Raw genomic sequence first — 13,714 nt, forward strand, 5'->3', positions numbered from 1 at the left:
TGCAGATGACACACAAAAAGGCATCAAATCTTATATCTCATCAGCAAACTTTTTTAAGTCTCGATACCAAATTGTTAATATTACAATTGGGCCAGGCTGCGAGATTTTTGTAAGACATAAACCCGGTCAGTGGTACAGTCGACTTGCAAAGCTTTTACCGAGCACACAAGATTTTGAACTGAATGATGAGAAAAGCACGGTGGGAAGTAATTTGGTCATTCTGAACTGAATGAAAAGAACGGCATAATGGAAAATAATTTCATCATCCTAAAATATATAATCGCATGGCTGCACTAAGCACAAGAATGAGATTGATTAGAATGATTATATTGATGAGGTTTTGAGAATGTTTTCAGACCACAGAATTGAGTCATAAACAAATAGGCCGAGATGTTTTTTAAATGTTTGGCAAATTCAAGGTGAAAAGTTTTGTCTCAAACCTTGAACAGTGGAAACTCAACATACAAAATTATCTTGTTTCGGTATGGACTTTTTTTGTAGAATTTCTTGAATCTTGAACACATTTTCCTCATAAGAAATAAATGAAAACCTATTAATCCGTTCCCGAAAACCCAAAATAATCCAAGTTAACCCTGAATGGCTGTGAAGAAAATGTTCCTGATCAAAACACATACAAATAGTAATTGAACATATTTTTCGGTAACTGGACCTATTCTTCATAGGTCCCTTTTTCGCTCATAAAGTATCATTCATCCCAAGACCGGCCAACATATCAATACTTATTACATCCATTGCGCAAGGTGAACATGTTCTTAACTACCTAGAAAATAAAACTGAATACTGTTAGGGTGGGGCTGTCCCAACCACAAAGTAGTAGGATGCATAATTTATCTCAACTAAAATTTCTGATATTTTCCATACCGTATATACTCACATCCAGGCCATATTTACAACTATAAATTAGAATACTGAGATCCAGGAGTCCGTTTAAATGCAGATATAAGGTTGTGTGTCACCAGTAGTAATTAGAAGGCGGCGTATGGGAAGGGGCGTGGCTTATACAGGAACAACACAATCAATGGGGCAAACGCGAGCACTAAATTTTCGGTGTAACAGTGCTAAATTTTGGTCTTTTTATTTGTAACATTGTTTATGCAATACACTATCCCTGGAGGAAAGAATTTTTTTGAACATTACTCAGAAATGGAGAACAAAAGACAAAATGTATATGGAGTATCTCGGTTGTGCTTGTTTGCAAACTCTCAAGATTGCACATGCAAAGAAGTATAAAGGGATTACTGCTTCCACAGCTTGGTGTAAACATTTTCTGACATTTATTTCATTATGTGGTTATTTTTAAGTAGCTGAGGGGTCGGTCAGCTCCAATGGGATTATTTAAAGTAATATGTAACTCAATAGTTACTTTCAGAGTAATGCGCTAATTTTGGGTGTCAGTAATCTGGGGGCGCACCGCAACTACTTTTTAAATTGAGTAACTAGTAACAAATATTTTTTTCTCAATAACGTGCCCTACGCTGCTCTTATGTAGAGGGGCCACAGTATGTGTAATTGCTACAATGGTTGTATTTCTATAGTTTACCACTAGCTACCATAATTAGTAAGCACTGCACCTTAAAGGTGTAATAACACAATTGCGATTCAGTTAATGTTCCATGTCTCACCTTGGCGTGGTCAAACATGCGTAGATCAGTGTACATGCACAAAGCTTTTGGCTCCTGCCCACCACGCTTGTAGAGCTTCGCCGCCTCGTGAAATTTCCCCTGATAAGCGTAAATGTCGGCCAGGAACAAGTCCTTGTTGTTTTCGCCCATCTTTTTCCTCGTCTGTAAGTCAAACCATACGCACAGTTGAGGGCAAGCATGTAAACGCACACAAAGTTTCACTAACTCTGGCAAGTCCATGCAACTGCAGTCAATACATTAAGTCCAACCAAGAAATCAACATTAACTGACACCCATATGAAAAAGGGTGCACTAAGTTAAATATACTAAGTATAGGTGCATCAAGTCTATAACCCAATGCACTTGTACTCTAATTGAAGGTAGATACTTTAAACCTTTTTATACAAAACTGGGAGAAAATGTTTTTTTAAATATATTGTAAGCATAAAAATTCTATATTTTCTAGTATTTATTTTCTACTTAATATTATATAATTATAAATCTGAAAATACAAGCACCGTGATGTTCAACATATAGAACACACTTATATCATTCAATGCAGACTTTCTTAACCTTTTTGGATCCAAGGCAGACTTTTTATCATTAAAAAAATTCTTGTGGCACAAATTCCATTAAAAATGTTCAAAATGAATTCCCTGCTCCAGTTTTTTTTTCTTTTTATCATGTTGCCTACATTAAAAGTATACATTTATTCTTATCCTATGTGGTTACTGTGGCTAAGAACGTAAAGCAATTTATTCATTTTGGTTAACAATGTTGATGTCATTTTGGATTTTCCTATTTGTTTAACCTGTTTTACACGTTTCACCAAATTTGTATCTGTTTTGTTTTTTACCAGATAATGAAAAAAATTGATACATAAAAAGCAAATAAATATGCTAGTGGCCCTTTTTTAATAAGGTTGAACTTTTTTGTAAAATAATAAAATAAGAATTTGAATCTTATAAATTAAAAGCTTCATTCAACTTATATTCTCTTTGCTACCATGTGAGCAGATCATTAGCATATAAATAGATAATAAATATAGCCTATTTACAACAAAGACAACAAAGACAGTTAAAACATGTTCTTTGTTCCTTTATCTCTTTGTTTCATTATCCTCACTGTTAAATGTGGAACTGGAGTCGTCCAATTTTGTTGTTATAATACTGGACTGTCTCAGAAAATTAGAATATTGTGATAAAGTTCATTATTTTCTGTAATGCAATTAAAAAAACAAAAATGTCATACATTCTGGATTCATTACACATCAACTGAACTATTTCAAGCCTTTTATTATTTGAATATTGCTGATTTTGGCTTACAGCTGAAAAAAACTCAAAAATCCTATCTCAAAATATTAGAATACTTCCTCAGACCAAGTAAAAAAATAATTTTATAACAGCAAAACTAAATCAAACATTTGAAAATGTCCATTGATGCACTCAGTACTTGGTTGGGAATCCTTTTGCAGGGATTACTGCATCAATCCGGCGTGGCATGGAGGCAATCAGCCTGTGGCATTGCTGAGGTGTTATTGATGCCCAGGATGCTTCGATAGCGGCCTTCAGCTCATTTGCATTTGCAGGTCTGGTGTCTTTCATCTTCTTCTTAACTATACCCCACAAATTCTCGATGGGGTTCAGGTCAGGGGAATTAGCAGGCCAATCAAGGACAGTGATACCATGGTCAGTGCACCAGTTACTGGTGGTTTTGGCACTGTGGGCAGGTGCCAGATCATGCTGGAAAATGAAATCCTCATCTCCATAGAGCTTTTCAGCAGATGGAAGCATGTAGTGCTCTAAAATCTCTTGGTACACAGTTGCATTTACTCTGGACTTGATGAAACACAGTGGACCAACACCAGCAGCTGACATGGCTCCCCAAACCATTGCTGACTGTGGGAACTTCACACTGGATTTTAAGCAACTTGGATTTTGCTCCTCTCCAGCCTTTCTCCAGACTCTGGCCCCTTGACTTCCAAATGAAATTCAAAACTTGCTTTCCGTCTGAAAAGAGGACTTTGGACCACTCTGCAACTGTCCAGTGCTTCTTCTCCATAGCCCAAGTCAGACGCTTCTTCCGTTGTCTTGAGTTCAGAAGTGGCTTGACCATGGGAATACGGCTATTGTAGCCCATTTCCCGGACACGTCTGTGAACTGTGGCTTTTGATACCTGGACTCCAGCTTCAGCCCACTGTCTTTGAAGCTCCCCCAAATTCTGGAAGCGGCTCTTCTTCACAATTTTGTTAAGGCTGCGGTCATCTCTCTTGGTTGTGCAGCGTTTACAGCCACATTTTTCCCTTCCAACAGACTTTTTGTGGATATGCTTTGAAACTGCACTCTGTGAACAGCCTGCTCTTTGAGAAATTGCTTTTTGTGTCTTACCCTCCTGATGGAGGGTATCAATGATGGTCCTCTGGACAGCAGTCAGATCAGTAGTCTTCCCCATACTTGTGATTTAGTTTACTGAACCAAGCTGAGTGTTTTTAAGGCTCAGGAAACCTCGCAAGGTGTTTTGAGTTAATTAGATGATTCAGGTGATTAGTTGAATAGCCTACTTGTATACTTTTTCATGATATTCTAATATTTTGAGATAGGATTTTTGAGTTTTCTTAAGCTGTAAGCCAAATTCAGCAATATTAAAATAATAAAAGGCTTGAAATAGTTCAGTTGATGTGTAATGAATCCAGAATGTATGACATTTTTGTTTTTTTAATTGCATTACAGAAAATAAAGAACTTTATCAGAATATTCTAATTTTCTGAGACAGTCCAGTATATCCCATGTTGTAACAATGACAATAAAGGCATATTCTATTCTATTCTAAATATAAAATAATGCAATCTGCTGCCACCTACTGATATGGATAAATGTTACAGTTACTTGGCTAGTCAGTGGCGGACTTTGGCTGAACTTGACAATGGCATGTTTTTTTAAAAAGATGAAATTATCCCATTTCATGCGGCTGGTTGAGAAACACTAATTTAAAGTAAGAATTTAGACTTACTCCATTTGCATCCATCGTACTTCTATTTTCTATAGTTTCATGAATAATCTAGGGGATTAGTTATAAATCCGAAGGCAGTCTACCACCAAGCCACTGGTCTGGATGTGTAAACACAGTTGCTCCCTTGGCTCTTTTAATCCTGTTAACTTTGTCAAATGCACCACCTATGAGAAGACTTCCATCATCAAGGACGGAAGTGTTCTAACCTCAATACTGTTGATAAGCTCCAGGTAGCGAAGGTCTTGGATTCGAATGAAAGCCTGCAAAACAGAAGAGAGATTTCTTTGCATACTGATTGCTTCCACATAGTTGTGTTGCTGATAACATTGCTTTTCAGACTGTAGGACAAGAATTAACTGCCAAAGGTAAAAATTGATGCTGAGCGCGAGTGACTTACCTTCTTGGCAATCTCCAAATCAAGACCCTCCAGGGCTTCAGTGGCCAAATCTCTCCAATCGCTGTCCGTCACACCTAAACAGGCAATTTGGTGGGCCTCCTTGTACATTTTCCTTTCCAGGTACTGGTACATCGGTGCAGACTGGGAGGCGGCAATTGCAGAGGAAAAAAAACATCAGGAGAGATCGTTTGTCCTTTCTTTGCAACAGATGACATAATGAGAATCTCACCTGTGGGACCTCCACAGCAGACATGGAATAGACATGGAGGCAGAAGATTTTGGAGCCATTGAAGCCCACCATGAATCCTTGCATCTTTTGCTGGTGCACTGGGAAATTGCTGGCCTTGATGTTCAGGTAGCCATTACCAGAGAAGCACAGCATCACCTCGCACTGAGTGTTCCAAGCAACGCTATTGGCATTTGGCTCCTGCAGGGAAATTAATAAAAAATAGAATAACAAGGGCGAATTTCTCCTTTTGAGTAACCGCTATCAAACGGCAGTCATTGTAAATTGCTTATACAATGATTGGAACCTAGCAGTAGCTACATCATAAAGTGCGTCACCAAGGAAGATCTGCAAAATAGGGTGTCAGATTACACCCTTTTTACAGTAATTTGCTGGGGTAAGACCATACATTATGGCCCCCATTTTGAGCTGAATAAACCTTTGTTTTGACCAATCGAGGCAACAGAAAAAAATGACATTCACGACCTTTTTCAACATGCATGATAACATGGCGTCGAGTTATACTTGTTGCTTGGTTGTCAAGAACAGAAATAATAGCAGCAGCCACACCGTCCATAGCTTTTGCAAATTCTGCACCCAAATACAATTTTGGCTTTGTGATTAGTCTTAACCATGAGGTGTTTCGAGCATGGCGATAATAAGGGGCCATGAATCAAAATGTTTAATTGCAAGAATTGCAAATTCAAAATACTGCGAGAATTTATCCTGCGGCACAAAGTTAGTTGTGACCTATTTCTTGAAAGCAATTGGAAAAAAGAGAAAAATTAAAAGGGCAAGCAAAACTACAAATGTCCTTTCCTGAAAAATTGAGCGCTGGAAAAGAAATTCCATCCCCTTTTAAAACATGTTATTTTGAACTTTTTTACTGTTTGCTGCCAGTTATATTTTATGGCAAGCTGGTGTATCTTTATTTTTACAGATTGACACCTGTCTAATTCTTGTGTTATTGTAAATTGTAATTTGGTTACTTAGGACATTTATGTTTGGTGTTATTTGTTTCCAATGTCTTTCCTGAGGAAACACTTTCCCCTCGATGTGCAGCTATTTGCATACACTAAGTTCTGTTTCAGAATGTGATGCTCCATTTCTGCTGACAAGCAATGCACGGCCTGCCAAAGCTCATGATTCCAAGGCAGGAGTCAGGGACGCCAAACAATCGTCAAGGCAAAACTATATCAACAAGATCAAACAGATGCTACAACCTAGAAATCCATGCAAAAAGGATAAAAGGATGATAGGACAAAAAACTCTTCAAATGGATTTCATTGCCAGGAGATTTATATAAAACCTCACCACTCAAAAGCGTGCTGAACCATTGTGTGAGCTACTGTGCGATAAACTCACCTGAAAAAGAAGTTCTTTGCTGAGAATGTCGTAGACGAGGAGAGTATTATGCTCGTCCACGACGGCTAGCTTTTTGCGAGAAGCACTCATGTCTAGGCATCGCACGGACGTCGACAACTTCAATAGCGTAATTGGGAACGGGTTGTCTACAAAAATCTTCAGAATCTACAGCAAAAAGAAAAAAAAACAATCTGATAATACTAATGCATATTGGAGTCTGTCGCTGGAAAACAACAGAAATCAAGTTACACGATTTCCCTCCGAACCTTAACTTCAAAATGTCTGCTCCGTAGTGCAACCACTAAAATGTCACTGGGGAAGAAAAAAAGTCAGGCTGGTTGTCATTAGATGGTATTATAGTGTACTTTACTTGATTCGGGTATCATCGCGGAACAGTTGAACCGGTTCCAACCATTGAGTTAACTGCATATCGAATTAGGACCAACCACGTCCTGCGATCAGACACTGCAGTAGCCATGAGCGAGAGCCATTCTCCATTCCAATGTTGTAGACCATAGAGCTGAGGGACCAGAATCAGCTCAGAGTCTTGTTTCACCAATTTGAGCCAGGTCTTTGGCTGTCCCCCGTGGCGTTTCTTCCAGCCCAGCAGCTGTGGCAGGTAAATGGCTTAGCGGATGAAATCCCCAGGTTGCGGACGAAGGGCATTGCCAAACAAACGTAGTCGCTTTGTGAGGATGGTTTGGGAGAGAGTTGACGTCCTGGAGCACGTGTGGACCATATAGTTGGATATGAAATGCTGCCAGCAATCCCAAAGGATGTGGCGTAGACACCGATGATAAATCACCTCACACTTCTCACATATACAGGAAGATGGTGCATACAAGAGCATGATGGGTTCTGATCTGTGATTATGGAGCCAAGGTATTTGAACCAGTCAACCTCTTCAAGAGCGTCCCAGTTGAGGGTTACGGGCTGATTTCAGTTGGTAGAAATCCCACAATCAGGAGCTTCGTTTTCTGGGCGTAAATCTTCATACCAAATTTAGTGGCAGTGGATTGTATCACTTTAATGGCCCGTAGTATTTCAGTGCTAAACAGGCGCCCAGAAAATGGAATGCTATCCACACTTTTGGATTAATTAAAATTGTCTTTATAGATAGATAGATAGATAGATAGATAGATAGATAGATAGATAGATAGATAGATAGATAGATAGATAGATAGATAGATAGATAGATAGATAGATAGATAGATAGATAGATAGATAGATAGATAGATAGATAGATAGATAGATAGATAGATAGATAGATATAGATAGATAGAAAAGATAGGGAAATTCACATTTCCAGCAGCATCCCTGAGCTGAGAACAATACAATAATAAAGCAAAAAGAATACAATATACAAATACCCAGTGTGACGCGCAAATACCCACTGTAGCGTGTTATAGTCATTAATAACATTGTAGTAAACATTGTTTACCACACGATTAAATATGGCAATTCAGGATAACATGTAATAAAGACTTAAAAGAGCTGTAGGGAATTTGGAACTGCCGCGAACATTAATCACCCCACCGATGCCAGTGTCCAGTACAATTGTAGGACAGATATTTTTTGGGAGTTGGCAATCCTCACCGTTCCGTTTTTCAAGCCAACCAGGAGTCCTTCTCGCCCCGGCGGCCCACCGATCACTTTGATGTAGCGAATGAGCGATTCCATCAGCCATTCTTTTTCTTTGACGCTGGAAAAGGAGAGACACTGCAGCCTCTTTTCCTGCAAAACAAACCAGCGCAGAGTGCTTGGCGTTATATCATGTCACGGAATGTAAATCAGGCGTCTTATTTACTTCAAGTTTCCGCTTTCAAAGGAGGGATTCTATCACACCTAACAAATCTGGCCCCACGGCTCTTTTATTACAATAGTGCAAACAGAACACGGCCAATATAAACACAGATTTTCTTTGGCGTGGGGGCTAGCAGCCCAAGATCAAACACTATCAAGAGTGGCAAGAATGATTTAGGAGAAAGGAAGCCATCATGTTCCATAGCAGCTTCTCATCCCCAAGTATGTGTGTCAAACACACACCAAGAAAAGAACCAGAGATGTGCACTGGACCAGCATTATTGCCTCCACCCACGAGGTAATTGTTGTACTTTGGGACTGTTAACTCACTCACTACAAAGAGGTTATTTTCACATAATTTACTAAAGCTGCAATGATTACTCGACATTGTCTACAAAAATGATCAGAAATATTCGACAATGAATTCCATTGTCAACTATTGTTGCCATACACAGGTTTTCAACAGCGGAAGGCATCTTACATGATTCTAATCTCTGCTGAGAGTCACAGCGGTAACATACAGAAATGACGCTGTCAATAGAAAGTATGCATACCAAAAATTTATAAGTGTAGGAGCATTTTAGCCTGCCTACAGAAAACAAAAAGACTAGTTGCGTATCATGGCAGTACCTCAGTGACACACAAACACTAGAACACAAAGCACATCAGATAGTTGAGCCAAACAGAGTCTAACTTTATTTTGAACATGAGATAAACAAAACCAAGAAAGTCAAAAAACAAAAACAATGTTGACGTAACATGCCCAGAAGAGAATAAGAAGAAAGCATATGCTCATTTATTCCTACCCCTTCGACTTTTCCCTTTTACACACGAACTGACCGATAGCAGCATCAGCCATGCAAGGCAACTACCTGCTATCGGGGGCATTAGGGATTCAGTGTCTTGCCCAAGGACACTTCGACATATAACCTGGAGGAGCCGGGAATCGAACCGGAGACCTCTTGATCCCAAGACGAGCGCTCCACCTCCTGAGCTTATGGATATAACAAACACCTCAAGAACATACATATTTACACAAGTTCATATTCCAAGATTCAGTTAACATTCAAGCCAATACAGTTGTGAAGAAGTGTATGTGTAGAAGCCTTCATATCTCTGTGTTAGCGGGCCAGTAGAAGATTGGATTTGGCTGCTTAGGGTGGTTGGTGGTCTGGAGCTGCAGTGACCAATTTGGCCGCCAGAGGGCGTCAGATGAAAGCAGATTTTTTATAGATTTTGTTAGTTCATATTGGGGGTGCCTTGACACAAAACCAGCTAAAGACACTCGCAGAGGCCTATTGTACAACTACAGTACGTACTTTTTCGCGGAAATCCATTTAGCTGTTTCCCACGCACGCACGCGCACACACACGCACACACACACAAACACGCACGCATGCACGCGAACACGCACTCACAAACATGTACTTTTAGATTAAATTATGTAGGTTAGATTTAGATTAGATTAGATATAAAATCAAACCACATGCATCATTTATTTGCATGTCTACATTATTTTCCTCCTGGAATGATTAATTCCTATAAATAGATAGATAGATAGATAGATAGATAGATAGATAGATAGATAGATAGATACTTTATTCATCCCCGAAGGGAAATTCACTTTTCCAGCAGCATCCCTAAGCTGAGAACAATCGAAAATAACTGAGAACAATCGAAAATAACACGGGAGCTGCTGGAGTGGCTGCCATTCGTGACGGCGCCGGAGAAACGATTCAATTTGAATCATGTACAAACAAACAAACAATTGAATCATGTACAAGAAACGATTCAATCTGAATCATGTACAAACAAACAAACAATTGAATCATGTACAACAAACAAACAAAATATTTATGTTTCAATAAGTGGAGTGTTAATAAAATGGGGGGAAAATAATAGTCATTAACTGCAAAATCGATCATTTAAGTTTAAAATTAAAAAATGTTTAGAGTATTGCTTCCTTCATGATAAATGCTAGAGACAATATGGGGCTATTTAAAATCAATTTAATTGAAATAAATTTTCTCTACAAGTTTGAAGAACAAACGTCAGTTCTAAAACATTTAAGACCACAAACATCAGTTGTTAAATGGTAAATGGTCTGCATTTTTATAGCGCTTTTCAAGTCAATGAAGACCTCCCAAAGCGCTTTACAATGTGCTTCACACTTAACCATTCACACACACACTCACACACCAATAGGGAGCCAGCCATGCAAAGCGCCTACCTGTTTATTATTAAAACCATCTGATCTTAAACTGTTGAGAATCGTTAAGTGCTGTTTTACAGAGTTTGCACCAAATGCACATAATATTTGTTTAATTAATCCCCATGTATTCGACAAAATTGTTTCCATAGTCAGTGACTAGTCGAACATTAAATTAGTTGTAGCCCAATAATTTACATATTTTGTGTGAATGTAATTAATATTAACCCTTTGTGGAAAACCAACTGAGGATTGAAGACCCTGAGTTGAAAATGATCTGTTGCTGATCTTATATAGGATTTAGTTGTTTGGGGGTGAAATATTTTTGGGGGGGACGGCTAAAGATAGTGAACATTTTGTGAGTTTTGAAAAAAAAAAATCAAAAATCTGTAAAATGATTAAGTCGTGTGCAGTCTTCTGAAAAAGTCTGACAGTCGTTGAGTTAGGAGGAATGCCACAAAGCTTTCATGCAAAACCTACACTGCGTCATCAGTGAATTTCCAGCGCCTTGTAGAGCTTAAAGATTGTCTCCCTCCAAAAACAAATCACATTTGAGTAGTATTATGACAATGATTGGCAGAGTGCTTCCTACCTGACAAAGGACAATGTGACTGGAGCACACCACCAACAAGTTGCACTCAAACTTCTTGCAGATTTTGTCCTTGATGCGATAGCGCATGTCCGAAGAGTCTGCGGAGAAAAGCTCGTAGATGATGATCTTCTCGGGCAGCTGGATGGCCAGACGGTTTTTGTAGATGGCAATTTTCTTCACCAGCTCACCGCACTTGATCCTCACTGGTTTGAAAAAAAAGCCAGAGGTTGTCATGAAAAAAATTAAAATTAATAAAATCAAAATGAACTGAATACAATAATACTATAGGCAAATACTATAATAACTCATCTCCATCCATGAATCCATTTTCATCACCGCTTAATGTCACAAAAATTCAATGGGGAGAAATTCAATGGGGAGAAAATGGGGTTACGCTTCAATATTAATTAACCTTATATTTGAGTCAAAATAACTACTCACTAAAGAGTCAACAAATCCAAAGCATCCAAAGAAATCCCGTTGCATATTTTTCCGATTATGAGGCGCATTCAAAAACTCCAAATGGGCCAGAAATTTGGAAGTGCTCCTTATAATCCCATGCACTTTATAGATATGGATGGTAGTTCAAAATTGAATAATATTGAAGTCAACGGAGATCAAATCCAGATCGCGGCAAGGAAAGCGCTGCATCCGATCCACTAGGTATACAGGCGACTTATGAAAATGCATAAAGTCTTATCAAATGATCACACTATAGCAGATATGTAAGGGTGCGAAGAAAGTTGTTTCAATTTTTCTCAGCTCAAACTGAACATTGTAAGTGACAAACATAATAAATACATGCAGCAATGCGTTTACTTATTTCTTTCAAGAGGACAAAATTACTTCCCACAAAGCAGTTCCCTTCATTGAGTTCAGAATGGTCGAATTACTTCCTACAATGCCCTTATCATTATTCATTTTAGAATCCTGTGCGCTTTTCAATGACTTTGTGAGTCACTGTTACCACAGACCGGTTTAAAGTCTGACAATATTCCCATTGCCCGGCCCAATGGTCACATTAAAATAGTGTGATAATGAGATAAGACCTAATGCTTTTTCATGCATCGTTGCATTCCAAGTGGTCGAATGGATAAGTAGATATTTTTATTATTAATTGTGTAACCCTAGCCATTGCTGCAATTCTAATTCCATGTGCTATAAGGCAAGGAAACACCGGTTTGCCTTATATATGAAAAAAAATTACAAAAGGATATTCTTAGGGCGGCACGCCTTATAATCAGTATTTACACAAATAAGGTATTTAATAATTTATGAGCACTTCTCTTGGATCTCCCCGAGAGAATAGGCAAGCACTTCAGTCATACAATCAACCTTTTCCTTCCGTGATGAGGTGCTGGACAATGACATCAGTCATGTTATCTCGATAAGCGTAGCGATCCTTGTAAAGGCCGTGAACTGTGCTGAAGTTGAGTTGGTAGCAGCCGATGGTCCCGTCTTGGCAGCCCAACACCTAAACAAGAATGAACAGTGTTGCAGCGCATCTCATTAACACCTCAAAGAAAACAGTGTGAGAATGTTCCTGTGGTTGGAACATCCACATGCAAAAGTGAAACTTTTGTCGTCTTGTCGGGTTACAGCTAAACATAGCAGAGAGCAAGCTGGAAAGGTGTTGAAATGGAAACAAAACAACCATCTCAGTTTCTACAGAAGCAGCGCCTGAAGAAGGTACTCACGATCAAATTGGAGTCAGGTTTGACCCGACAGGCGCACACCCGGGAGTTCTGCTCTCCGATGATGCCCAACCGCACACCCTCTTTGGTGTAGAGCGACGCCTGCTTGTCCGAGCCGCCCATGACAATGTACTCGCCCTTAGAAAAGTAGCTAAGGCAGCAAGGGTCATAGGACAGATTCCTATCCTTTCCAATCTGAAGGACAGCAAGGCAACATGTCATTGGACTTGCTCAGGCCTTTGTGCAATGTTGGCCACCCTATGGCCGAATTTCATGGAAAGATTTACCGCTTTGCATCACAATGATCTCATTTGAGTTCATTTGGGTGCCTTTGTCCCCCAAAACAAATTGGAATTCATGGTTCTTTACCACAAATCCTTTACAACAAATACAGACTATCGCTGCCTTTTCTCATCTCTCATCTCATCAGCCGTACCGCTTATCCTCATTAGGGTCGCGGGGGGGGCTGGAGCCCATCCCAGCCATCTCCGGGCAGTGGGCAGGGGACACCCTGAACTGGTTGCCAGCCAATCGCAGGGCACACAGGGACAGACAACTCATTCGCTCATTCACACCTAGGGACAATTTGGACCGGCCAATTCACCTGAAATGCATGTTTTTCGGAATGTTGGAGGAAACCGGAGTGCCAGGGGGAAACCCACGCAAGCACGGGGAGAACATACAAACTCCGCACAGGAAGTCTGGAGCTGGATTTGAACCCATGAACGGTTCCCATGACTTGAACTGTGCCGCACAAGCGCTAACCACTGCGCCGC

The 13,714-nt window shown here is 39.6% G+C and overlaps 1 protein-coding gene across 4 annotated transcripts in view; it reads right to left on the reverse strand.

Annotated features, from left to right (window-relative positions):
- Nucleotides 1-13,714, reverse strand: part of ift122 (intraflagellar transport 122 homolog (Chlamydomonas)) — a 42,472-nt gene that overhangs the window by 20,097 nt on the left and 8,661 nt on the right. For all 4 annotated transcript variants that reach the window (XM_088332316.1, XM_088332314.1, XM_088332315.1 and 1 more), the window contains exons 9-17: nt 12,942-13,133; nt 12,580-12,718; nt 11,245-11,447; nt 8,237-8,374; nt 6,641-6,805; nt 5,279-5,476; nt 5,050-5,190; nt 4,859-4,912; nt 1,644-1,805 (exon numbers count right to left, since the gene is read on the reverse strand). In XM_088332316.1, the coding sequence (XP_088188442.1) occupies nt 1,644-1,805; nt 4,859-4,912; nt 5,050-5,190; nt 5,279-5,476; nt 6,641-6,805; nt 8,237-8,374; nt 11,245-11,447; nt 12,580-12,718; nt 12,942-13,133 (1,392 nt within the window). The remainder of the gene's footprint in view (nt 1-1,643; nt 1,806-4,858; nt 4,913-5,049; nt 5,191-5,278; nt 5,477-6,640; nt 6,806-8,236; nt 8,375-11,244; nt 11,448-12,579; nt 12,719-12,941; nt 13,134-13,714) is intronic.

Source organism: Urocampus carinirostris, chromosome 3 (assembly GCF_059441175.1).
Source record: "Urocampus carinirostris isolate Australia breed hairy pipefish chromosome 3, RoL_Ucar_1.0, whole genome shotgun sequence".
In the NCBI taxonomy this organism is placed as follows: Eukaryota; Metazoa; Chordata; class Actinopteri; order Syngnathiformes; family Syngnathidae; genus Urocampus; species Urocampus carinirostris.